The sequence below is a fragment of the Mixophyes fleayi genome, chromosome 4 (assembly GCF_038048845.1).
Source record: "Mixophyes fleayi isolate aMixFle1 chromosome 4, aMixFle1.hap1, whole genome shotgun sequence".
Classification (NCBI taxonomy): domain Eukaryota; kingdom Metazoa; phylum Chordata; class Amphibia; order Anura; family Limnodynastidae; genus Mixophyes; species Mixophyes fleayi.
The window spans coordinates 214,603,937-214,630,610 of NC_134405.1; the positions used below are offsets into that span (position 1 = coordinate 214,603,937).

A 26,674-nucleotide genomic window follows, 5' to 3' on the forward strand; every position below is an offset into this window, starting at 1 on the left:
GAAAATTAACATTGATTTATCTATATATTACCTCCATAGAAATTCTCCTGTGTATTCGATTCCTGAGGCAAACACCTGTGGGGGACTGGACCTCATCCGATGATGTTCCCGATGCTTGGTCACTTTCACCATCTGATCCCATTTTTAGATTTTCATGCACAATGTCTAAAACAGAAACACACAAAGTCTTTACCACAGGGCAATGAAGGCCTCTCGTTGTGACAATCTGCTATTTAACAACTATTCACATTGTAGAGGAACACACTATGTACTGCCATCATACCCAAGAAGTTGGACAGCGATGTCCTACAGCAGAAAATATAACTTTCTACACAAATTTTTCAAAAAGAAATTCATTGGCTGAGTAACTGCCAAAGCCTACCAGATGGAATAGGAATAATTACAACTTTGATAAAGCCATTACAAGTTTTAAATAAATATTCATACACTTAATGATGTGCACTATGCATCAAGTTTTTATCACTGTACAACCTCTTACATTTTAAGTGTACCATTTTATTAAGTCGACTAGTCAAGAGAAGTATAAGATCGAAGGAAGTTCCACTTACATGTTATAAATAGGAGAACCCTGGGTTACATACTCGAGTCTTTTACCTGCATTTTCACAAACTTGTCACGATTGTAGCTTTGAGTGCTGAGAAATAAGGTTATCCACCATTATAACTAGCAGTTAGGTATACAGTTCAATACCAATAGTCGACTGGACCCTGGACTTGAGCCAGAAAATGGATCTAGGGCGATTTTTCTTCAGCCCAGTCGTGGTCTACATTTTTTTTTTCCTTTTCTTAATCCATGACCCCCTACATCAGTGTGTACCTGGCCTGAGGCCCCTATGTGAACTGTTTTTAGCTGCCAAAAAAGTGGATCCGAATAAAACATATTGCACATCTGACAATTCACTTACTTCACAAGTTGCTTTGGCAGATGGGAGTGCAGATTTGCCTCCATGTTGGCACTTCACCGATTGCAATATTATTCAGCTAAAATTAGTTTATTAGAATAACCACATTCAAAACAAATGACTACAAAAGTAAAAGTTTGCAACAAAAGGCAAACACTTTATCATATGAAAATAATCCTCCCCTTGAATTTAACATTTTCAGCTAATCGGAAGATATTAAATATTCTTAGGACCAAATCTGTGCAGTGTTTCTCAGAGAACCATCCATTGACTATTTCTACAAAAAGCAACGGAAAGCTGTATCGTTCATTTTGCTGTATAAATGATTCTTCTGTCAGTAATGGCATTCCAATCTTGTGCAATTATAGCATTGAAGCTTTTCATTGAACAGTAGTTTTATAGAATGATTGCTGTTGTGTGTGCCACAGATTCTGCTTATGTTTGCAAAAGCCTTTTCATAAAGCTGCTAAATTAGTTTAAAGAAAAGAGAAAAACACAAGTGCCTCTTGTTTTAGAAGGATAATGAAGTAATGAAATAGTTTGTCTGCTTTGTAACAGTACTGTAGTCAGAGTTCTTAATTATGGATACTGAGTGACAAAAAAAAATATTAGAGCACTATATAACCCAAAGAGCACAGATTCTAATTTCTTGTATTTTATGGCAGCAACAAGAAACTTTGAAACAAAGTTAATTTACTGTGAGAACCTTCTTTAAGCACTACTCAATTTCATAAATGTACACTACATGGCTAAATGTGGACACCCCTTCCAATTAGTGTGTTTGGCCATTTCATTACAGTTTTTTACCGCTTTGAAAAAGTCTAAGGGCTAGATTTACTAAGCTGCGGGTTTGAAAAAGTGGAGATGTTGCCTAAAGCAACCAATCAGATTCTAGCTGTCATTTTGTAGAAGGTACTAAATAAATGAAAGCTAGAATCTGATTGGTTGCTATAGGAAACATCCCCACTTTTTCAAACCCGCAGCTTAGTAAATCTAGCCCATAAGGTGTGCGTGAGGAAGACACAGTGAAGCAAACTAAACTTCCGCACGATTGTTGAACTAGGAACCTAAGTTTGCATATCTGCAGTTTTATCCGGACAGCTGAATGAATGGACGGCTGAAGGTGGACACATTTCTAATAGTTTCAATGTCCATGAGTGAAGAGTCTCTTCATATATACTCTTTGCCTTTTGAGATCATGACATTCATATTGGGAATTCTGTGTGAACATCCTATAAATCGGGGATATGTCTGCCTAAAGAAACTAGGAGCTGCTCACAGAGGTGTTTTGGAAAAAAGCTGACAATCCCTATGCTGAATTAACAGTTATATTTTTGCTTATTGTGGCTATTACTAACTAACTATCTCTGGACTCAACGAGTATAATTTAAATATTGGACTATCATCTCCTAAACTCAAGTGTTCCCTAAATATATATTTCAAGCCGTATGAAAAATACAAGTCAACATCTATTTCTGATTTCTAACAGTGTACAAGGTATACTTGTACACTGTTAGAATACTACGGATTCCTTGTGAGGTTTGATACAGTGCTGAACTCTGCTGTCTGTATTTTGTATTTCTAATTTAATGATTTTATGCATTACATGTCTTTTTTTCCTTGAAGTTACAGTAGTTGGTTGCCTTGGACCGATCACTATGGAACAACTCTCCCTTTAAAACCACTCCCTTTTACTAAACTCTCCCAACCTACTCTCACCACATTCGACACTCTTCGCTGGCCAACATAATTCCTCCGCCCTCACATTAGCCCCGCCCCCTCACCCCATTGTATGTTCTTCCATGAAAAAAATGGCATATGGATATCCCTAGGTATGCATAGGTTAATTTTCTCTATTTAGAATTTATCTTTGCCTACTGACATTGTGTTTGACGTTTTTATGATCATTCAACACACAGGTGTGACAGGATGGACCGCCTATGCCAATCTGTCTATTGCTGGGGACCGGCTGGGCTTACTTTGCAATCGTTCCCTTTCTTTATCACAAATACACCCCTCCTGTTGCAATAGGAGGAGCCTGCTGCCACCACTAGGCTCCTACACCGGCAGCTAGAACAGCTTCCTTCTGGGTAACTCTCACTGCTACGGTACCCCCTTGCTGGTATACCTGGGCTAATATACCTGACCTCATGTCTTCAGATCAGGGTTACTGTGGATTGTTCTCCCCTAGCCCATCACACTGGCCAGAGCTGCTGGCTAGCGGGCAGAGCAGTGGTAGTGGGTCCAAACCTCATAACAGCCGGGGAACGGATTAGAGTTGGGGTCTAATATTTTGTTCACAGGAATCAGCAGAGAGAAGTTTTCAAACATGTATTTGAAGCAAGTGATGTTTATTTACTTTTCACTGGTTAAATGTACCGGTGATCAGGTCACATGAGACAAGAAGAACAACTTTTAAGACAAAACAGAGCCTTTTTTATACACATTTAGAGACTTGTCTTAGCAGGCGGTAAACTGTCCTCCTGTCTGGCTCTGCTCCCTGGCCAAAAATAGTACCAGGGGAGAGCAGGCAGCCCACATCCCGGGGCAGCCGTCCCTACCCTGTCGCTAGTTGAAGCTATTTGATCTCCAACTAGGGACTTGGCTTCCTGGGACCCCAAGGAGGCGCTGTACATCCAGGACCTATCTGAATCCAGGAGGCTGGCTGGTTCACCCTCCGGCAGCCACTGAAGTTTGCTGCCGGAGGGTGAAGGTTTCCAGGGCTGCTCCTGCACTTACGCACCCAGCGCCAGGATTTAACCTTTCCGGCGCTGAGCGCTGGTTCTTTATGGGTGCTGCAGCCTACACATATACATTGCACATTTAAAATACATTTTTACACTCCGTTTAACCCTTTCCCTGACGCAGCGCCTATTTAAAATACATCTTATTTATTTTTAAAACATTTTTATTAATAACTTTTCACGTGGCACCCAGTACCAGTGATTTAACCACTCCGGCGCCAGGTATTAACCGTCCCGGCACCGGAGTCCATTTCAAGATGGCCGCTGCAGTCGGCACTAGGAATCCAGCCACACCTACTGGGATTAAGAAAATGCCAGTGACGCCATATGTCAAACGGCTTACACCTGCTGTTAGCCAGTGGATAAGTGGCCTAGGGGATAGTGTACTAATCTGGGGACACAGAAGAGTAACCTAATTGACCCCCTTTATTACACTTCCAAAAGACACTGCTGCTCCCAAAAGACACTGCTGCTCAGACCATGGATGCAATTGGGAAGAGTCATTGGCGCAAACAGGGTCCACCCTCTTACCTAATTTACATAAAAATAAAATCTGGCTGTTTTTTATAAAAAAAAAAATAAAAAAAAAAATTAAAATTATTTTAAAACACACCGACCCTCACTAGTCATTAATCATACTAAAAAGGTTTTATAATTTCTATATACAAGAAAACTAACACTTGTTTGGTCAGGACAAGACCAAAAACTAGAGCAATGCAGGATATTTGATGCAAATGTGCCTTAAAGCATAGGAATATTGTGACTGGACCACTGATAAATAACTTCTTGTATGAATTTATGTAAAGGAAATAGTGCAGGGCGCTTATTTACATAATTGCACAAGCACTTATGTTTGAAATTGTGTATATGTTGAGATAGGAACCCATTATTTCTGAGACCAGGGTAGAATTTTTTTTTTCTGTTTTAACCTTTCTAAAGCAAATGCCTATTTCTGAGGTATATCTCTGATACAATTAGCTTTTGTTTACGAAGCCTTTTGTGTATTGTGATGTGAGGAAATGGCTTGTTTTGAGGTCTGTACTTTTTATTTGGGAATGTGTATTCGACGACTGTCTGAAGTATTCATACCAGTCAGATCTTTTGACTTGCTAGTGGATCTCCTGCCTCTGAAATAAGATCCAGTATATCACAGCAAGGTTTTTAAGAAGTGTAAATATTAGTGGCTTTGCAATGCATGTGAATCCATATTTGTGTAAACAGGTTATATCCTGACGCTAAAAATAGCCTGTTTCTAAACTGTATAAAAGGCACTAGCTTGTATTGGAAACATTTTCTTGTGATTTTCATCTGAACTGATCACTGGTACCTCCAAGCAGTGTGAGAGCAAATAAACATTCCTTGCTTCAAAGACCTGCTTGAAAACATCTTCAGTATTGCTGTATTCCTGTGACCTGCAGATTAGACCCCAAATATAATCTGTTCTCTGGCTGTCTCTGAGGTTTAGACCCAAGCTTTCCGGTACCACCGCTCTGCCTGATACCCATGCAGCACTGGTCAGTGTGATAGGCCAGGGGGGGATCCATTCACAGCTGCCCAGATTCATAGTAAGAGGTCAGGAGTACCAGACCAGGTACACCAGCAACGTTATACGCTAGCATCGTCAGTTGTCCAGAAGAAACCCGGTTCTGGATGTCGGTAAGGAGTCCAGTGGTGGCAGCATTTGAAATCCCCTCCTACTGCGATTAGAAAGCGCATTTGAGATACTATCAAAGTCCAGGTATACCAGCAAGGGGGTACCCTAGCAGTGAGAGTTACCCAGAAAGGGATCGGTGGCAAAGTAAGCCCAGCTGGTTCCCAGCAACAACAGACAGGGTGGCATAGGCGGTCCATCCTGTCACAATCTATACCAGAGGAACTTTACGAAAAACTTGTGTGTATTGTACATAGGTGAATTATGTGGTAGGATGGGGCATTCTATCACCACATTAAGGGGGACATTGCTTGCTGGAGCTGAACTGGAGAAATCCATCCTCAACAAACTGGCGGTGAAAAGAAAACAAAAAAACGTTTCTACTATTTCCATTGAAACTAGAAAACTACTGTACTAGGGCAGTAGTCAACAGTTATCCTTCCCAGTGTAAGTGTCACACCAAAAGGTTCATGCGCATTTTGGGCAATTTCAAGATTCAGAAAGGAGTCCACCATGTGAATATAGGATCTATAACAAACAGAATATGGAGAGTGCCAGACAGAATTTCACATACAGTAATCGTTCCAAATTAAACAAATAGGTCCTAGCTTTTGCTTCTTGTGCATTTTTCATTAACATTGGCTCAAAATAACAAAAATAAAATATGGCACTAATTCATATGTGCAAATATACCCAAATTTTGATAATATTGCATGTATATATTTTTTTACATTAACAGTTATTGAAAAATGTATTTGAAATAAACATATGTGCAAAGTTAGCTGTCAGTGCAGTGAGTAAACCTGGAGACAGGGAAGGGAACAATATGTTCATACCTTAACATTATCTTATAATATTTTACTTGTACAACACACATTTTGTTTTCATGATATATTCATACTTGCCTACATTTTAAATCTGTACTTGGGAGATCGGAGTACAGATCATTTGACAGAGGGAAGGAGAGGGCGTGACAACATAATTATGTCACTATAGCCCTGCCCCTGCCATAAAATACAGAAATTTAAGGTATTGAATAGCAGGGGGGCTTAATGAAGAGATTAAGCCCCGCCCCAGGGATTCAATGCCGTGAAATTCGGCATTTTACAGGGTCCGGTAGGTTTGCTTATTCTGCAATTCAATTTAAAATTATTATACATTTTTTGAAGATCAGAACACCGCAGAACAAAGCTCCTGGACACATGGTGAGCAGAATTGTATTTAAAAACAACCCCTCTTTTCACTATGGTACTCCAATTGTGCAGAGTTGAGCTTTAACCAGGGGTTGGCACAGGGATCTATAATATAGTTGTCAGCCCGACAAATTTATAGTATACTAGCAGAATACCCGGCGTTGCCCGGGATTTAAAGAATTTTAAGACACAACTGTGTTACAAAGTGTTTCTCTGAGTTTGAAGAGACCAGTTACTGGATGAAGTGGCATTAAACCATTCCCAATATTTAACAAATGATTAGCAAACTGACCGTCCATTGTGTTGCCATGCAGAGAAACTCTCATATTTGTGGCTAGTCGCAAAGTGCGAACATGCCTGCAAAGATGTGATGATTTAAGGCATGCATTAATTTCATCCGCCATTAATCCTTTTGGAATGACCGGCAATGTTTGTCGAAAATCTCCAGCCAATACAACAGTGACTCCACCCATTAGTAAATCATTGCCTCTTAAAAATTGAAGTGTTTGATTGAGGGCCTGTAAAGCATTTTTGTGTGACATGGTGCATTCATCCCATACAATGACCTGACATTGCTGCAGAATCTGAGCTTTTTCTGTTCGTTTAGTGATATTGCAGACGGGAGTTTCACTTCGGGCCAGATTAAGCGGTAACTTGAAAGCTGAATGTGCTGTTCTTCCACCAGGGAGCAAAGTTGCAGCAATTCCAGAAGAGGCCACAGCAATAGCTATCTTGGAATGTACTCGAATTTTAGCAAGTAACAACTTGATGAGAAACGTCTTACCTGTTCCTCCGGGTGCATCCAGAAAAAATATATTTCCCCTTTTTTTTTGGAACTTCTTCCAAGACATTGTTCCAGACATTGCAGAGTTATGGTCGTTTGATGATTTTTAGGTGTTACCCCCCTCGCCACCCCCACCCTTAGGAGTGCTAGGGGTGTCTTGCCCCCACAATATTTGCTGTCATATGTAAGTCATATGTGTACCAGGTTTGGTGTAAATTGTTCCAGACATTGTAGAGTTATCGATGATTTTTAGGTGTTACCCCCCTCGCCACCCCCACCCCGTAATGAATTTCAATTTCAAATTTTTTTAGTTGCCTCAGTCATGTTTTAATACACTCGTATGCAAAATTTCATGATCTTCGCTTGAAAAATGTGGATTTGTATAGAAAGACAGACAGGACAAATTTTCTCTTTTATATATTAGATTTTCTTATGTGGAAAATAATTGCACTATAATCAGACCATACACATTTGCCTTTTTCATGTGCGTTAAACGTTGTGCGTCAGGGAGTATTTTACAACTTTACTTATGTCATATATAGTACATCAGAAGCGTGTCAACTTGGTTGAAAGCTTATATCTCAATGGGACTGCATTGTAAATGCAATGAGAAGAGTTGAAAAGCATTTAGATAAATGTATTTTCACATATGCAGTATGAAGAACTTCCTGCTTTGTCAAAGATTCATGTTTAACTCCTCAGTATGAAAATATATTAAACATAAATAATGCATTTTTAGTTGCATTTTAGCATGCTATAATAACACATTGTACACAGAATCTTTTACATTTCTTGGTAACAGGTAAGTAGTTCTTTTACAGATATTTATATTAAAAGGTAAAGTAGGCAGCACAAACAATTATAATGTGATGGGGAAAACTGGGGGTTTTAGGGCTGCAAGAGACAGCTAACAGCAGAGCCAAATCACATGCTTCAGTAGGTAAACTAGAAGATGGCTCACACCACCATATCCAATAAACACTCCAAACAGTCTGGCATTCATTAGTTTACAATGAAACATTCACTGGTGTGTATCCGATGATGCCAACCAGCTCAACATCAGTCCTTCACATAAACATTGTCAATTCAGGAGATGTTATTCTCAAAGCACAGATCTGGTAAATGTCAACCGCCTGAAAACATCTGAAATAGATGTGCTAGTGCTGCTGGGAAACAAAGGATCGAGGACAAGAGGGTTACTTCATTATGACTAAACCGGATATAGATAAGAGACAGGCTGCCGGACAGACAATGCACCCAATACATACTTGCCAACTCTCCCAGAATGTCCGGGAGACTCCTGGATTCTGGGTGAGTCTCCCGGACTCCTGGGAGAGTATGGCAGCCCCCTGCTTCTGGCCACTTCCTAGTGAAGTGGGCAGGACTAGATCCAAAATGCTGCGATTCCCAGAGAATCGCTGCATATGCCCCGTCCCCCCCCCCCCCACCTCCCCGCCCGCTGTAAAATGCTGTGAATGCGTCATTACGTCACGGGGGAAGGGCCAAAATAACGTGATTTTCTGAGCCCCGCCCCTCGCATGCCCACCTCCTCCTGCAGCCCCTGGACGCAGACTGCCATAAGTTGACAAGTATGAATAAATGACCACTGTCACTTCATATCTGGGAGTCTTTTCTCTTCGATGACAATGGATACAGATCTTTCTTGGCTCCTGAAAGTTACAGCATTTCCCCCTATACTATCACCATGAATACAAAGTGAAAAATACCAAGGAAAGTTGTGCAGTCCAAAGTCTGAAAACTTTAAAAAGCTGCAATCCCACATAGGTTTTCTTTGTTGACGTTTATTTTTTAACCTTTTTAACATATATTTGTCATGTTTATAGGATGTCCTCCTAGAATTCATTTTTCCCTTTGGAAAACATCTGTGTATCTCTGCACATTAGCACCTGAGTAAAGGGTCACCTGATCTTAGTCAGAGACTTCATTGTAAATTAGCGATAGGCAACCTGGTATACTTTGGAGGCTGCTCACCTTCAAGATTGCCACACATTACCATTAAAGTTCATTACAAGTTAAAACTATACATTTAATCAAAGAAAGACCCCTGTCTGTAATAACATATAAGCAAGCATTGTAAACAAGTGTTAAAAGCTATAACAAGCCAGACCTGACAATAAAACCAGGAAGGAGCTGGGAAGGCTCAGAGTTCTGCAAGTAGCTCTAGGGCCACCTGTTGCCCATAACGGTTGTACATAATCGCAAAGGAATGGAGAGGGGAATGTGTGATGAACAGACCGACTAAATTAAGGGGGGGGTGTTCCACAGTCTTTCTGCTCTCTACATGTCACGTGACTATCGTGAAAACCTGTGTTAGATGCAAGATTAGAATATATTAAGTTATCTAATGTGATATTAGGCCTTTTGGTGCCTGGTCCCTTTATGACATAAAAATGTAACAAAGTAAAAAGAGGGAAAATGTATGTGTAGGCGCTGCAGCGCTGGTAAAGACCCGGCCCTAAGCGCTGAATGGGTTAAGAGCACCGGGACTGTAACTATATGTGTTAAATGTATAACTGTGTATTTTAAATGCATGTGTGTGTAAAGTGTATATGTATAATAAATAAAAAGTACTTAAACTGTGCTGCGGCTGCAATGGCAGCCCTGGATCCCCTTCACCCTCCGGCAGCCAGCTTCAGGGGCTGCCGGAGGGTGGCATAGGCCGTCCATTCGGTCATAGCTTAAAAAACAAATTACAAAAAAACCCACAAAAACCCCTCGACCACCAAAATGTATCTTCTTATAGTAAAACTGCAATACTATGAAAAAAAAAAAGTGCTTTTAATTTTTTAAAGTCTATGTAAATTTATACAATTTTATTTACAATATTAAAAACTAGAGTTTTAGGGTCTATTTCATTCAAACCAAGCTATGAAACAAAATTGTGCACCTACACACTTTCACCATTGATTTACTTTGCAATTGTTGTCGGCCAGCAGCAATACTTCAAGAAATGACTGGCTTAGATGTCAAGTTGTTTATACCTGTCCTTACTACTTTAAAAAACATGTGGAATAACCCTTCATTGTGCTTCACAGCTAAGAAAAAAAATAAATATTTTCCTTCACAAGACTTCTATGTTTAAAAGACAAACACAGTTTATTTCAGCTCTATGTGGATTGTGTGTGTTGGGCTGCACACACACAAAAAATGGTTTTTGAAGTGTCAGACTAAAAGCACATTTGTATTAACATAGGATGGAAATGTTGATAAAAAAGGCTTACAAAACCTTAGATATTAAGGTTGTTTAAAATGATGTGTGAGGTTAGTTATTTTAACGTCAGTTTAACGATATATTAGCTTACATTTTGGGGGAGAAGGGTTTTGTCTGTATTGATAACATTCATAAGGGCAATTTTTATAACACAGATTTATTTATTTTTCTCCAAAGTATTTGTCTCCTTATTTTACAGTTACGGAACAGCTCCTTTCGTTTAACTTGTACTAATAAAATATCAGTGACTTTTAGGGGGGTATTCAATTGTTCCTCCGGGCGCCGCCGGAACGAGCACGTTAAAACTATTACCGTTTATACGGTAATATTGCACGTAATTACCGTTCATACGGTAATTTACTCGCTCAATTTCAGCTCGCTGCTCAGGGAGCTGTGAGCTGAAATTGAGCGAGTAATTACCGTATAAACGGTAATAGTTTTAACGCGCTCGTTCCGGCGGCGCCTGGAGGAACAATTGAATACCCCCCTTAGTGTCCAGAAATCATATTTAAATTTGTTTCTTGGTATCCAGCGACAACAAAGACTCCAACTACAACATTTTGCTCAGTTTTCTACAGTGGAACCTTTTTGAAGCATCAAAACAGTAGTGTCCAGCACAAGTTATAGAGCAGACCAAAATTCTAAACTCCACATACACTCATATTTTGAAATATAAAGAGCATCTTGTGTAACAAACTGCGGTAGAAGCAGAAATTTAGACGTAGCAGTATGGAAAATGTAAGCGAATGGAATTTGATAGTTTTACAATGAAAGCAGTTCAAGTCAATAGGGGAAGTGACAGTACAACATATCGCCTTATACCTGCCCTCTTCAACCTCTGGTAACAAATGTTTAATAAGTACCATGTAAAGTCTGTCCGTTTATTCAAAGAACCTTATATCTGCATTTTGTTAGTACAACATTAAATAGTGTAAACAGTCCTATTACGATTAAAGCGCAACAGCTGTTATGGGACAGAGATTTACAAAAGGTCAGACACTGATCAGATCTGGCCGAAGATCTTCCAGTTTAACCAGGCAAATTCCTCAAGCCCATCTGTACTGGAAATGTGGGTCAAGGTTCTCTCTACATGATGTAGATGCCCTTCTCAACAGTCTTGGATGCTGGCCTCCTTCATGATCTAAACGCTTTTAGCAAAAATTCTGGGCTGTCCTGTCTCTCTTGGACAAGGCTTCTAGCTGCTTAACCTCCCAAGTATGCTGATCTCTCATAAGAAATCACTTCTCAGACATTTGAATATGCTACCAAAGCAATAATCCCAATTAGTTGGAAGTCCCCCCTTCGCCCTACCCTGAAGGATTGATATAAGTGGTTCAATTTTAAAAACATTGCCCTGATTACTGCTCCCTGCCAGCGAGCTGATGGAACATCTTATGAGCCCAAAAGAAAGTGAAACAGCAACCCTAACGGGTGATAAAATTGGGCTGATATTTCTCACTAGTATAAACATTTACAAAATGCCTTTTTTGTGTAAAACCCTTAGGACACGATTCTCCCTCATTCCAGTCTGCCCTTCTGCCAACTCCCCTTTTCCTGCACACCCATTTGTTACTGTAATTAAAAAAAAAAAAAAGGGGATTATTCCTTTGCTCATGGTTATTGTTTACAGTGTTTGTACACAATCTCTGAATCTTTGTATAAACTTCAAAGAAAGCTTGTGACACTGAAACGATCATTGGGCATGACTTTGTAATATCTTATATCGTCTCTATGTTTTTTTGTATTTGTATAATCTACAATAATAATAAATAAAATATAACCTTAACAGCTGTCATACCCTTACATTGGTCTTGTGTACCCCTGAAAACATAATAGGTGGAGAAACAGGGCCCTATTTCAGTGATGGGCAAACGAAAACCTGTGGGCCGTCAGCTGCACAGCAAGCATTCACTGTTGGGCCCAATTCTATGTCCCTGCTCAGGGCCGATGCAAGGCTGCTCGTGCCCTATACAAAGCTTCAGCTTAATCCTGCTCCTCCCCACATTCTAGCCCAGTGATGGCTAACCTGTGACACTCCAGGTGTTGTGAAACTACAAGCCCCAGCATGCTTTGCCAGCTATAAGCTAGTTATATACTGGCAAAGCATGCTGGGACTTGTAGTTTCACAACACCTGGAGTGTCACAGGTTAGCCATCACTGTTCTAGCCCTTCACACACTTGACATTAGTAATATAAAAATAACTTTTTCCACATCGTGGCCAGGGCCGGATTTACCGCTAGGCAACCTAGACACCTGCCTAGGGCCTAGCGGCTCTCAGGGGGCCCAGATGGGGGGGAAAGGGGGGGGGGGGGGGAGACAAGAGAAAGGAAAACAAAAATATATTTTTTTTTGCTGCCCCTCCCCCGACTCGCGGCACCCGACTCGTGCGGGGGAGGGGGAGCCGTGAGTCGGGGGAGCAATTTATTTTTTTGAATTTTTTTTTTGTATGCAAATATTTGTATAATGTATGCAACTTTGCATCATGGAATAATGCAGAGGAGCCCACTGGCTATCCACACCTGAACCAATGCCAATGAGCGTGGCTCCAATCAAAGGGGAGAATATCAAACCTTTCATCAGCAGCTGCAGTGTTTGTGAAGCACCTGCTATGATAATGGCAGTTCAAAGGCAAACAATTCAAATACTGCCATGTCCAGATGGATGGATTTCTCTATGATTGGAAATTCATTAGTAATGCAAACCAGTGCTGGTGCTGAAGGTTCTGGCCAGGCTCTGGCATCACCAGGGTCGTGTCTAGAAGAATTCCACAGTGTACCGTACATTGAGTGCCACGGACAAGGAACCTACAAATATTATGCCTATACTTACAGTTTTTGGCATGCTACCATAGAGAAGAATGAAATGTTCAAGAAACCTACTCCCTCAACTCTCAAAGATGGAGATCTGCAAAAACCCATGTGAGCCGGTGTCAAGTATGCATGAGAAGGACTTAATGGCCTAGAGCGGCTGTTCCCAAAGTGTGCGCCGTGGCTCCCAGGGGTGCCGCGGCGCTGTCACTGGGGTGCCATAGAAAAATCAAAGAACACAAACGTACCAATCCGCGCGGTGCCGGGACCCAGCATCCTCCTCTCTCACGCAGCTTGTCACTGATGTCGATATTCAGTGACAAGCTGTGTGAGAGAGGAGGATGCTGGGTGATTTTTCTATGGCTGTCGCACGGCAGAGGGGACAGCGTGACAGAGGGCAGCGGAGAGGGGACAGCGTGACAGAGGGCAGCGGAGAGGGGACAGCGTGACAGAGGGCAGCGGAGAGGGGACAGCGTGACAGAGGGCAGCGGAGAGGGGACAGCGTGACAGAGGGCAGCGGAGAGGGGACAGCGTGACAGAGGGCAGCGGAGAGGGGACAGCGTGACAGAGGGCAGCGGAGAGGGGACAGCGTGACAGAGGGCAGCGGAGAGGGGACAGCGTGACAGAGGGCAGCGGAGAGGGGACAGCGTGACAGAGGGCAGCGGAGAGGGGACAGCGTGACAGAGGGCAGCGGAGAGGGGACAGCGTGACAGAGGGCAGCAGAGAGGGGACAGCGTGACAGAGGGCAGCAGAGAGGGGACAGCGTGACAGAGGGCAGCGGAGAGGGGACAGCGTGACAGAGGGCAGCGGAGAGGGGACAGCGTGACAGAGGGCAGCGGAGAGGGGACAGCGTGACAGAGGGCAGCGGAGAGGGGACAGCGTGACAGAGGGCAGCGGAGAGGGGACAGCGTGACAGAGGGCAGCTGAGAGGGGACAGCGTGACAGAGGGCAGCGGAGAGGGGACAGCGTGATGAGAGGGACAATAATGAGGGGCCGCATGGTGATGCAGTAGGAGCAGCGTGATGTGCGGCGGCACATAGTTTACCTTTCTACTTAACTATAGGAGTATATGCTATGCTAAAAAAAAAAATATAGTGCTATGGATTGGTTCAGGGAGGGAGGGGGGGGGCCCAAACCAATATTTTGCCTAGGGCCCCGTGAGGTCTAAATCCGGCTCTGATCGTGGCTTTTGGGCAAGGCTGCAGTCCAGATGCACAGATGCAAAATGCTGTCCAGGCTCCACTGCTGCCCAGACGCAAACTAAGGATTTCTGGATGTTATATTTCAGAACCCCTCCACAACTTGACCTCACACACCTGTTACACATTGACATGTCCCCCGCGGTCCACCAGCTACTCACACATGCCCATCTGGCAATGAACTATTTTCACATATGCCACCCCCTGCCTGCTCATCCGTTTTTTTCCCCACACACTCGCCAACTTCTCTCTCAAATGCCCCCTGCTTTTCTCAAATATGCCATCCTGCCAACCAGCTGTTTTCTTCACATGCCCGTTTGCTTAATGTTCTATGCTATTTAGATGACCTAGTTATCTGCATGTGTTAATGTTTTCTGCAGATTTAAATTCACTACTAGGTTGCTCAACCCTGCAATTACTTTACTTTAAATGGTATTTAACTCATGAGGCACTTAAAACATACTGCTCTCCCCTAGTTTGCTCCGAGAGGCGTGTGTGGGAATTTCATGAAATTTCCAATTTTGCATGTGGGATATCGGAGTGGCATGTGGGTGTTATTTTTAAGCAAGCTGGGGCTAAATGTGGCATATGCAAAATCTGAGGGACAAATGGAGGCATTTTGGGATGAGTGATGAGGGGGGGGGGGTGCAAGAGGTCACGCAGACCTTGAAGGACATCAAGTTGCTCATCTCTGCTCTACACAATACTTTCTGGACCAACATATAAAACATGCAGCAGCCACCCATGGAGGGCCTTAAGTCATACTTGCCAACTCTTCCGGAATGTCCGGGAGACTGCCGCATTTCGCGAGAGTCTCCCGGACTCCCAGGAGAGTATGGCAATCTCCCTGATCTGCCCACTTAATTCGGTTCAAACGCCGTGATTCACCGGGAATCGCTGCGTTTGGCCCCGCCCCCGCTGTAAAACGACGCGATTTGCGTCATCACGTCACGGGGCTAAAATGAAGCGAATTTCGAAGCCCCGCACCCTACACGCCCACCTCCCCCTTGCATCTCCCGGACGTAAATTATAAAATGTTGGCAAGTATGCCTTAACTAACTACATTATAGTATATATTACAGAGTCTGAATACCGGTGATGTGACTGCAAGGACATCCACGATATAAATTTAATTCCCGTTTGTTTAGATAAGCCATTAAGATTGATTGATCTGCAATGTTGCAAATAACAAGTTAAAGGCTTCCTGGACAGAAAGGGGATTCTGAACAGTTTTAAGCTTTAATACTACAGACCGATAATTAAGCCAAGCACAGCGCCTACTGTGGCTGCCACAAAATCACTGGTGGGTGATATGTAAGGTAGACATCAGGTTGCTGTTACCACAGAAACTCCCTTTTTAGATACTTGACAGCCTTAAAAAGGTGCATGCAATAGCGAAATAGTAAATGGTCACACTAAAAATTGTTTGTGTCTATTCCTAAATTCCAAAATCATCATCATATACTTTTAAATTGTAAATACAAGCAGTTCAGTACAAGAAAGGAGACAAAAGCAAAAGATACACAGACACTAAATGTAGGAACAGACATAAAAACAAAAAAGGGAGAGGACCTGTTCTAAAGATCTCTAGATAGTTTTACACTAAACAACCACCAGGATTATTAACAAAAGTTAAAATGGATATTTCAATGCGGATGTAGGCATTATAAGGTTATACGTTCCATTTAAAAAAAAAAAAAAAAAGGAGAAAAAGGCCCCATAGTCACATATTATATCATAGTCATAGTAGTTCAATATATAAAATATGTTCATGTAGAGGTACTTGAAAAGTAATGTAATAAAATCGTATCAATGACTTTTAAAATAAAAAAAATCAAACGTAAAACCAAAAATTAGATGACTGTATTAAATTGGAATAATTAAAAACTAGTGTAATTTTTTTGAAACTTAAATGGTTGCTATAGCTAAATGCAAACCAATCTGTACAAAATAATGATTGCTAAAATGTCTAAATACAACTGGAGATATTTGGTTTCTAGTTTTACTAAAGCCATTGGTGTTTACACTCCTATCGCTGTAGTATTTTACAAAACAATAGTAAAAACATATCAAATGCATATCAAAACCTTCGTGCGTCTTTTCTATTGACACAATTTACACAGCTGCAATACATTTATAAGGATATTTAACTGTATGTGTTAAAATATAATAATATTTATCCCTGAATGGTCTAAATGTGCATCTCTTACCTGTGGAGTTCACCCCACCATTCCCCAGTGTAAGGGCTACTATTCAAAATATTCCTCTTTTATGTGTTTTAATACCAAAACCACACAGTAACAGAAGACATATAACTAGTTTGTGTCTGTCCTTGCATTTCTATGCTTGTGGGGGACGGAGACGGAGATGGAAAAAGGAAAAAAGAAAGAAAAAAAAAAAGGTCCAAAGCAAGCTTCCCAAGGCTAATCTATGCTGGAGACCTTGCCGATATGCTCGGCATAAAAATATGACGACATGTCTTCATGATTCACTTTGGTCGAATCAAAAGTGCCCGTGCCTGATGTGGAGGGGAGAGTGTGTGTGCATGTGGCACCACTAGAGGTCATACGTAAGCAGACACGTGCAGCGTTCCCACACTTTTTACACTTGGCCAGGATAAAGACACTCACATCCGTCTGCTGGTGAAAGCAGAGTGGGGATAGTGGAGTAGGACCAAGCCCACCAGAATATAGCCTGGGGAGCAGTGGAAATGAGTATGCCCCTAACACATGAGGAGAGCGGTTCAGACACCAGCGTTAATGCCCAATTGCCTGCCAGTGGTGCAAAGTGCAGGAATCCAGAGATGTGTTCTACACATGACCATTTACGACCTGCTGGCAGCAGAGTTTTAAGCAGAGGGTCTGAAAGACAGAACCATGTCTAAGCACTATACAGAAATAGTGATGGCTCCAGGGCGTACAACAAAAAGCAGTATTGCCTGTACTGTGAGAAGCCCCTCTCAAAAATAGCCCGGCATATGGAGCATGTTCACCGCAATGAGACTGAAGTTGCCTGGGCCATTAAATTCACACTGTACACCTGGCCAAGGCTTGTTTGCAAGAAAATACCTAAGGTGACACAGGAAGAGATGCTTAAACTGAATACCTTAGGTGACACAGGAAGAGATTAAACTGAAGGAGCAACATGCCCACACCTGGCAAGTCCAGTCACTGTGCACCTTTGCTCAGCCTGCTGACACCTGGTAGCTTTTGGAAGCTCTTCAGCGACATGACCCAAAATCAACTGCACTCAAAAATGACCGATGCATCCTGCAGATGGGGAGAACACTGCGGTTGAAGAAATGCTGCCCCAACACCTATTTCCCGGGTGCTCCATCCGGCTTTTTTAATTGCCACCCGACTCTTGAAGCCCAATAGAGTCTTATTATAGTTGTATAAACCATTGTTTCTCCTTTTAGAACAGGCAAAAAGTGAGCACCGCAGCCAGCAGTGTGTGTTAGACCAGTGACCACCTATCTGACCAGTCCTGGCAGGTGTGGGCAATGACATCCAATATTTTTAATTATTATTGCAAAGTATTACAACTGCCCGCACCCAGCTGCTTCTTAATACAACACGACTGGCAAAATTTTCAGTGGAGAACACTGAACTGGATCGGTTCAGATATTGGCAGGCACGAGTAAATCTGTCAGAATGTTAGAGAAATGGGCAAACTATTGCTACAGGCCAGAAGAGCTAACCCTTTTTGGAGATGATGGGAGACTTTAACATCTCATCGAACTTTCTGTACGTAGTAGATGCTGTGAAGCTGGTAGCTGGATATGGCGAGGAGACAGGTACATTTAAGAAGTCCTAGTTCGAGCACGGCTTCCAAAAGATAGCGAACACTGTGAAGTGCTGAGCCATGATGGAGGGCTGAACTTCTGCGGTTGAAAATGCACAAAACTCCAGGAAGATCTATGAAGCAAGATGGAAAAAGCTGATCTCATCAGCTGCCTTGAAAACTCTTAGGGAGTCCAAGTGGAACGATGCTCAGCTCTTACCTTTCATGGAAGATGTAAAAAAAACATGCACTTGTGAAGCAGCACAATGAGAAGCAGCAAGCCCACCGCAGTGGTCTACCCACCGAACCTATGCTTAACAACTGGGCACCGCTTGCAAAAGTCATCCTGGCACAGGTGATCTTGTTCAATCGAAGAAGGAAAGGGGAAGTTATCAAGATGTTGTCGATACTTCGGATCTCCACGAAGTTGTGACCCTAGCACTTTCCAAGTTTAAGAGGAAGCTCTGCCTGCACTCACTGATTAAAATCCGGAGAAAACGAGGTAGAAAAGTCCCCATCCCGCTGACATATGCCATGCGCGGCACAATAGAACTCCTTACAGAGAAGCTTGAAGAATGTTGAGTGACTGCCTAAAATGTCTACATGTATGCTAGACCAGCTGCAATGTTACACTTCAAAGGCTCCGATTGCATTTGCCTGTTTGCAAGAGAGTATTGGGCCAAACATCCCTACACGATGTCTTCCACAAACCTTCAAAAGCATGTTGCCACTTTCTCACAGGTCCTCTACCTAAACATAGAACTGGATCAGTTGGCGGACTTTCGTGGGCATGACATCAGGGTGCACAGTCAGTATAACTGCTTCCCAGAAGGTACCCTAAAATTCACCAAGATCAGCAAACAGTTATGGCTCTCGAGAGTGGCAGACTGGCTGAATTCAAAGGCAAGTAATTGGACAAGATGCAAACTGATCTGAACGTTGAGTTGGAAATCTTGTATCGGATGTATATTTTTGACTTTTACCAGGGTTGTTTACATATGTTTCTTTTAAGAACCGGTCCAGCTACAGAGCGACAGGCCAGATGATGAACAATCCTGTCACGAGCCCCCCAGCCTGTCTCAGATACAGCAATCTGAACAGCTGGTCATGACTGGTGTTACCTTAATCAACAATGAACACATCTCTTCTGCCACCACAAAGGATTTACTCTGGTGTTCTTAAGTTCACAAACAGTACTTATATCACATACACATGTAGCTTGAGCCTCCAGGGCTTCGTAAATTCACAAAGAATCAAAGAGAATAAGCTAGATTAAAATATGTTTAATCTGAAAAGTATTTCAAAGGCTTATTTATAAAAAGGTAATAAAGACATACAATATATTACATAAATGAGTTTCAGAAAATAAATTAGGAGAGAAAAAAAAAAATCAATAAAAAAAAAATCAGAGTTACTACTAGAAGTCCTGATGTGTGAGGGAATACAATTAAGGAAAATGGGACATTTCAGTCTTGATAGACTACCTCATGAAAATATAAGCTGTACTACTGATACAAGGGATTTTTAAACCATTTCTTGTTGGCTTTTCATCCCCCACCTTAGAAATTTTATTTTCACCTAAGTTAGATGGATGCCCAAAATGACACTGGGCTTTCGAAGTAAATTATGGATGTCCTCAGACCTGACATTTCACTGGACCCGAGTTTTCACCTCTGCTCGTTCGGCCTGGCTAAGTCTAACTCCTCTGCATACACAAACTACTCACAGATTTAATCTGTCTCTGGGCCTGGCTACTTTCACAAGACCATTGACACTTGCCTAGGTTAGACTCAGGTCAGTAAACAAAATACACTTTGAAAGGTTATATAAAATATTCGCAGGTTATACATAAATCCAACAGAAAATAACAGTCATTAGATATACTACATTTCATCACACCTCCCCCTAACCTAGGGCACTGAGAACTGTGACCTGTTACAGTCTCTCCTGCCCATTTCACCACTTCTGCCCCATGGTGCGAGAGGCCGTCTGCGTTTCCATGTTCTGCGCCCTTCCAGTGCTGAATTGTAAAGTTATATTGCTGCAAAATTAAGCTCCATCTTAACAGCTTTCCATTATCCCCAGAAACTCTATTCAGCCAGCTTAGAGAATTATGGTTTGTGAAAATGATGAAATCCCGTCCATACAGGTAGGGCTGTAGCTTTTGCAGTGGCTAGGTACTCTCGTTCAATGGTAGCATACATCACCTGTTGGTGGAGTAGTTTTCTACTTGGGAAAATGATAGGGTGCTCCTCCCCCTGTGCTGTCACCTGGCTAAGGACAGCTCCTAGTCCAGTTAGACGCATCGGTCTGTATTATAAATCTCCATTTGAAATCTGGGGCTGTAGAACAGGAGACTGGGCCAAAGCAGATTTCAAAGCTGTAAATGCATTTTCACATTCCTCTGTCCAATTAACCACCTGTGGTAATTTCATTTTTGTCAAGTCAGAGGTTTGGCTAGGGTACTATAATGGGGCACAAATTTTCGATAATACCCAGCTGCACCTAAGAAAGATATGACCTGCTTTATCGTGGTAGGGGTCGGCCACGCTATGACAGCCTCTACCTTGCCTGGCCTCCTACATGGTTCCCCAAGTACTGCACTTCACGCATGCCAAGCTGGTACTTCTCTGATTTGATAGTCAGACCTGCCTCAGTAATTCAGCCTAACACACTATTCGGATGAATCAGGTGCTCCTCCTAGGTCTGGTTGAACGCCACAATTTCACCCTGGTAGGCAACTGTATGTCCCTCCTGGTCCTCTAGCAGGTAATTGGCCTGGCGCTGTTAGGATGCAGGGGCATTTTTTATTCCAAAGGGCATGACCAAAAACACAAATAGCCAAAATGGGGTGATAAATGCTGACCTCTCACGTGCCTCGGTTGACAATGGGATCTGCCAGTACCCTCTACTGATATCCATGATAGTGATGTAGTGTACCGGGGCAAGCTGATCTAGTAGTTAATCTATCCTAGGCATAGGATAAGCAAACACTGTGGCGTCATTTAACCTCCTATATTCTACACAGAACTGGGTGCCCCAACATTTCTTTGGGACCAGTACCACCGGGACAGACCAAAAACTGTGAGACTTTTGGATTACCCTTAGCTGCAGCAATTCATTTATCTCCCTTTTAATGGCTTGAAGCACTTCTAGGGAAGTACGATATGCTGGCTGTCTGAGGGCGGTCTGGTTGCCTGTGTCTACATGTTGTGTGACTAAGTGTGTTTTTCCAGGTTTCCCTGTGAAATGAGACTGATAAGGCCTTAGTGTGTCAGCGAGCTGCTATAATTGATCGTCAGACAGCTTTACACTGCAGTGAGCATCTGCTAGGGACCCCCCTCTCTAGCAACAGCTGCTACATCCACCAAGGGATCAGACTCCTGACCATTTTCAGGCAAGCTACACACAGCTAATACACAAGCTTCCCTGTCATGATAAGCTTTGAGCATGTTGATGTGATATACCTTCTGCCTCTTTTGGCCCTCATATTTTGCCACTACATTATTGACATCATTAATGCTCTGTACTATGATGTAATGGCTCTCCCAGGCAGCCTGCAACTTGTTCTGCTGCATAGGGATCAGAAACTGAACCTATTGCCCCACATCAAATATGCGTTCTCTCGCATTGCGGTCATACCACAGCTTCTGCTTTGCTTCCGCAGCTTTCAGGTTGCTCTGTGCCATGCTCATTAAGGACTGAAATTTTTCCCTGAACTGCACTACATAGTGTACTACTGACGTTTCTGGAGTGATCAATTTCCCTTCCCACTCTTCCATGATTAAAAATCTAAACGGGGCGCGCACCCGGCGTCCATACAGGAGTCCAAAGGGTGAGAAGCCAGTGGACTCCTGCAATACCTTGCGATATGCAAAGACAAGGTGCGGCAAGAACCTCTCCCAGTCTCTATCCTGCGACTCCACAAAATTCCTAAGCATTTGTTTTAGGGTGCCATTAAGGCGTTCGCACACACCGTTGGCCTGTGGGTGAAACGGGGAAGTAATTAAAGAATTCACCTGCATCTTTTTACAAAGACTCTGCATGAGGTTTGACATGAACTGGGTACCTTAATCAGTTAACATTTCGTTTGGGAATCCCACCAGCGAGAAAATAGTTATAAGGGCATCTGCTACCTTGTCTTAGCGAATGGAGGAGAGAGCTACTGCTTCTGGGTACCCAGTAGCATAATCCACTACAGTCAGAAAGTACTCTTTCCCTAAGCTACTGGGAATTGCTAGGGGACCCACAATATCCACAGCAACCTGTTCAAAGGGTTCTGATATGACGGGCAGGGGAGTGAAAGGGGCCCTCCCCATATCACCAGACTTCCCAACAACCTGGTCAGTCAGCATGCCATGCCAGTAAAAATTATGTACCAAACGAGCTTTAGTTCTGACAACACCCAAATGTCCTGCTAGGGGTATCTCATGGGCCACTTTCAACAACCCTTACCTTTTGAACCACTTCTTGTTGACTTTTCACCCCCCAACTTAGGAATTTTATTTTCACCTAAGTTAAATGGATGCCCAAAATGACATAGGGGGTCATTCCACATCAGATACACCCCCCCTCCCCCCCCCCCAAAAAAGTCCACAATCAGATTTTTTCGACAATTTTTTTAATTAGAGAGAATATGTCAAAACAACTATTTCTGCCAAATATCTCGACTGTCTGACAATTAGTTGATTAAATATTGATTTTCCAATTTATTAAGTAAATTACTAATCTCTGCTTCTTTATCCAGTTTATTTATTTGAAGAACCACAGATTTTTATTAATGACCACAAAATTTGGACCCCTAAGGTAACTCTTCCTCTCGAATCCAAAAATCCAAATCAACTTACTTTATCTGCCTCATGTTTTAAGTTACGTCAAAAACGCACGTTTTTCTTATTTAATTAAAAACGCTAGATTCAATTGACATTAGGGATCCCATTTTTTGGGGAGTGTTTAAAAAAGGTAAACATTACTGCCACAAAAAAAAAATCAGCCGGGTACTCTGTTTCATAATGGAGAAAAAAAAAATAATGAAGTTGATGCTCGATTACTGCTGTACAGCATACATAATTTACACATTGTTAAAAACCATACCAGAAAAGTGAACTAAACTGAAGCAATGGGATAAAACTCCCATACAGGAAATGAAAAACAGAAACTGATGGGAAGGGGATTCCCTTTAGAGAGACCAAAACTGAAACTTTCCAGAGAGAGAGAGAGAGAGAGGGAGAGATACAGAAAGAGTCAATCATGGCAGATGCTCATTTGGTAGTCTTTTAAATACGGACTGCCATATTACTATTTACTCAAAAACCATTGGATTACATAGCTGGGACCACTTTACAGATGAAGAAAAAGAACTTTGGATTCTGAGAATTGAAGTTTCAAATGCAGAAAACAATGATGCTGAAACCTCAGTCTGCTACTGTCACGTATTTCACTAGGAATATCACTGACTGGTATTTGTGCTACTAACCTGAGAGGCACGGAGTCTAACACACCACCGGTGTTCACCAGGGTTTAGGCTTTGCTGCGTATGATGTGCAGGTCGCGGTTCTCCCAGGAAGTCACCAGTGCAGCGAAAGAAGGGTAGTCAGACAGGCCGAGTCGAAACCAGAGAAGGGAGGTACCACGAAGAGAAGACAAGAGTAGTTAGGGACGGTCCAAAGGTCAATACCAGTGCGGGCAGCGAAGTACAAGGAGGATCCGGGAGAGAGGTCAAAATAAGCACAGGAGATCAGGAACAGTATAACAACGATAATGCTGGAGCTGGATAGAACCAATACTCTGGCACTAGACATGTATCAGAGGCTGCTTTATGTACCCTAAGGTGCCTCCTGATTGGGTTAGGGAGATTTTGGCGGGTTAGACATGTTGGCTGCAGACAGGTGAGCAGAGATAGAGTTCTGCTGCTAGGCAGCAGGACGTGGATTGCGGCGAGAAGGTGTCCGTCTCCGACGCCTGTGGAGAGTGCGGAGACGGCACCTGACAGCTACCATCATGAAAAGGTTCTGCTGCTAAGATATGAAGAATTTCAGAAAACACGCTGTAATCCTTTCTTGTATCACAAAAAAGGAGCCAGAAAAAGCTTAAAAAAGTTATGTCACTGAAGGACCAAAGAACATGGTGACTGTCAGCTTGTTGTATATTTTAGGCAAGATGATTGCGACACTTCAAACTGTGTGAACCTGTGCGTTGAGATACCTGTGAACATGTAGCCATAACTGTGCATGCCTTCATTACGGTAGTTATGAAACACTTAGCGATACTACTGTCAAAATTGGAATATGTTTACTACTTTAGTGATGGTGCTAGTGCACAATACAAAAACTTGTTTAATTTATGCTTCAATAAGGATGACTTCAACATTCAAACAGAATGACATTTTTTGCCACATCTCATGGTAAGAGTCCATGTGATGGCATTGGAGGGACAGTTAAACGTCTAGCCACAGGCACCAGTCTGCAAGCAGTGGAAATCCATCACATCTTGACACCTTTGGACCTGGGCAAATGAAAATGTACATGGCAAAGTTTTTTTACGTGTCACAAAACGAAATACAAGACTACAAAATCAAGCTGCATAGCCGTCTAGAAACAGCAAACACTGTGGCAGGAACACGTTTTCATCACAGATTTCGGCCTATTCGTAATGATGAGCTACACATATATCGATTGTCATCAGACTACATAAAGACAAGATGAACCTAAGTTAGTGTCACTATGACCACAGTCACAAAAAATGTGGACAAAAGTGATCTGCAACTTGGAACATACATAGCAGCAGTGTATGATAACATCTGGTACATTGGATATATCATTGAATGTAATGAGGAGGAACAAGATGTGCTGATACACTTAATGAAACAAAACCAATCAACAAATGTGTTGTCCTGGCATTCAAGAGATAAGTGTTTTGTTCCTTTTATTCACGTGTAACGGAAGTGCCTACTATTCAAGAAAGTACTGGAAGGCAGTATACACTTTCTGCTGACACTTTAAGGAAAATTACAGACCGTTACAACAAGTTCCAAACAAGGGAAAAATAATGAGATTGTTGACTCAACGTCAGTTAAGGACTTAAGTTATGTTAAAGGTTTTAAATTTCATGGTTACTTGTGTTAATTATGTATGCAGTACAACAGTAATCGAACATAAACTTCATTTTTTTTTTCTCCACTATTAAACAGAGTACCTTGCTGATTTTTTTTGTGGTAGTAATATATACCTTTTTTAAACACCCCCCAAAAAATGGGATCCCTAATTTCAAAAGTGGTCCCAGCTATGTAATCCAATGGTCTTTGAGTAAATAGTAATATGGCAGTCCGTATTTAAAAGACTACCAAATGAGCAGCTGCCATGATTGACTCTTTCCGTGTCTCCCTCTCTTTGGAAAGTTTCAGTTTTGGTCTCTCTAAAGGAAATCCCCTTCCCATCAGTTTGTGTTTTTCATTTCCTGTATGGGAGTTTTTTTCCCATTGCCTCAGTTTAGTTCACTTTTTTGGTATGGTTTTTAACAATGTGTAAATTAGGTATGCTATACAGCAGTATTCGAACATCAACTTTATTATTTTTCTCCACTATGAAACAGAGTACACTGTAGATTTTTTTTTTTTGGGTAAAAATGGATACTTTTTAAGCACCCCCCAAAAAAATGGGATCCCTAATGTCGATCGAACCTAGCGTTTTTAATTCTATTAGAAAAACGTGCATTTTTGACGTAACGCAAAACATGAGGCAGATAAAGTAATTTGGTTTAGATTTTTGGATTCCTTAGGGGTCCAGATTTTGTGGCGATTCCTTAATAAACACCCGTGATACAAATAAACACGATAAAGAAGCCGCGATTAGTAAATTTAATAAACTGAAAAATCAATATTTAATCAACTAATTGTCAGACAGTTGAGATTCGAAGTAAATTATGGATGTCCTCAGACCTGACATTTCACAAGACCCGAGTTCTCACCTCTGCTCGTTCGGCCTGGCTAAGTCTAACTCCTCTGCATACACAAACTACTAACAGATTTTATCTGTCTCTGGGCCTGGCTACTTTCACAAGACCATTGACATTTGCCCAAGTTAGACTCAGGTCAGTTAACAAAATACGCTTTGAAAGGTGATATAAAATATTCACAGGTTATACATAAATCCAACAGAAAATAACAATCAGTCATTAGATATATTACATTTCGTCACACCTCCCCCTAAACTAGGGCACTGAGAACTGTGACCTGTTACAGTCTCTCCTGCCCATTCACCACTTCTACCCCATGGTGCGAGAGGCCATCTGCATTTCCATGTTCTGTGCCATTCCAGTGCTGAATGATGAAGTTATATTGCTGCAATATTAAGCCCAATT

The 26,674-nt window shown here is 42.0% G+C and overlaps 1 protein-coding gene across 5 annotated transcripts in view; it reads right to left on the bottom strand.

The window, feature by feature from the left end:
* CDK17 (cyclin dependent kinase 17) overlaps positions 1-26,674 on the bottom strand; it is a 176,587-nt gene that overhangs the window by 30,284 nt on the left and 119,629 nt on the right. For all 5 annotated transcript variants that reach the window (XM_075209326.1, XM_075209328.1, XM_075209325.1 and 2 more), the window contains one exon: positions 32-165. In XM_075209326.1, coding sequence (XP_075065427.1) covers positions 32-165 — 134 coding nt within the window. The remainder of the gene's footprint in view (positions 1-31; positions 166-26,674) is intronic.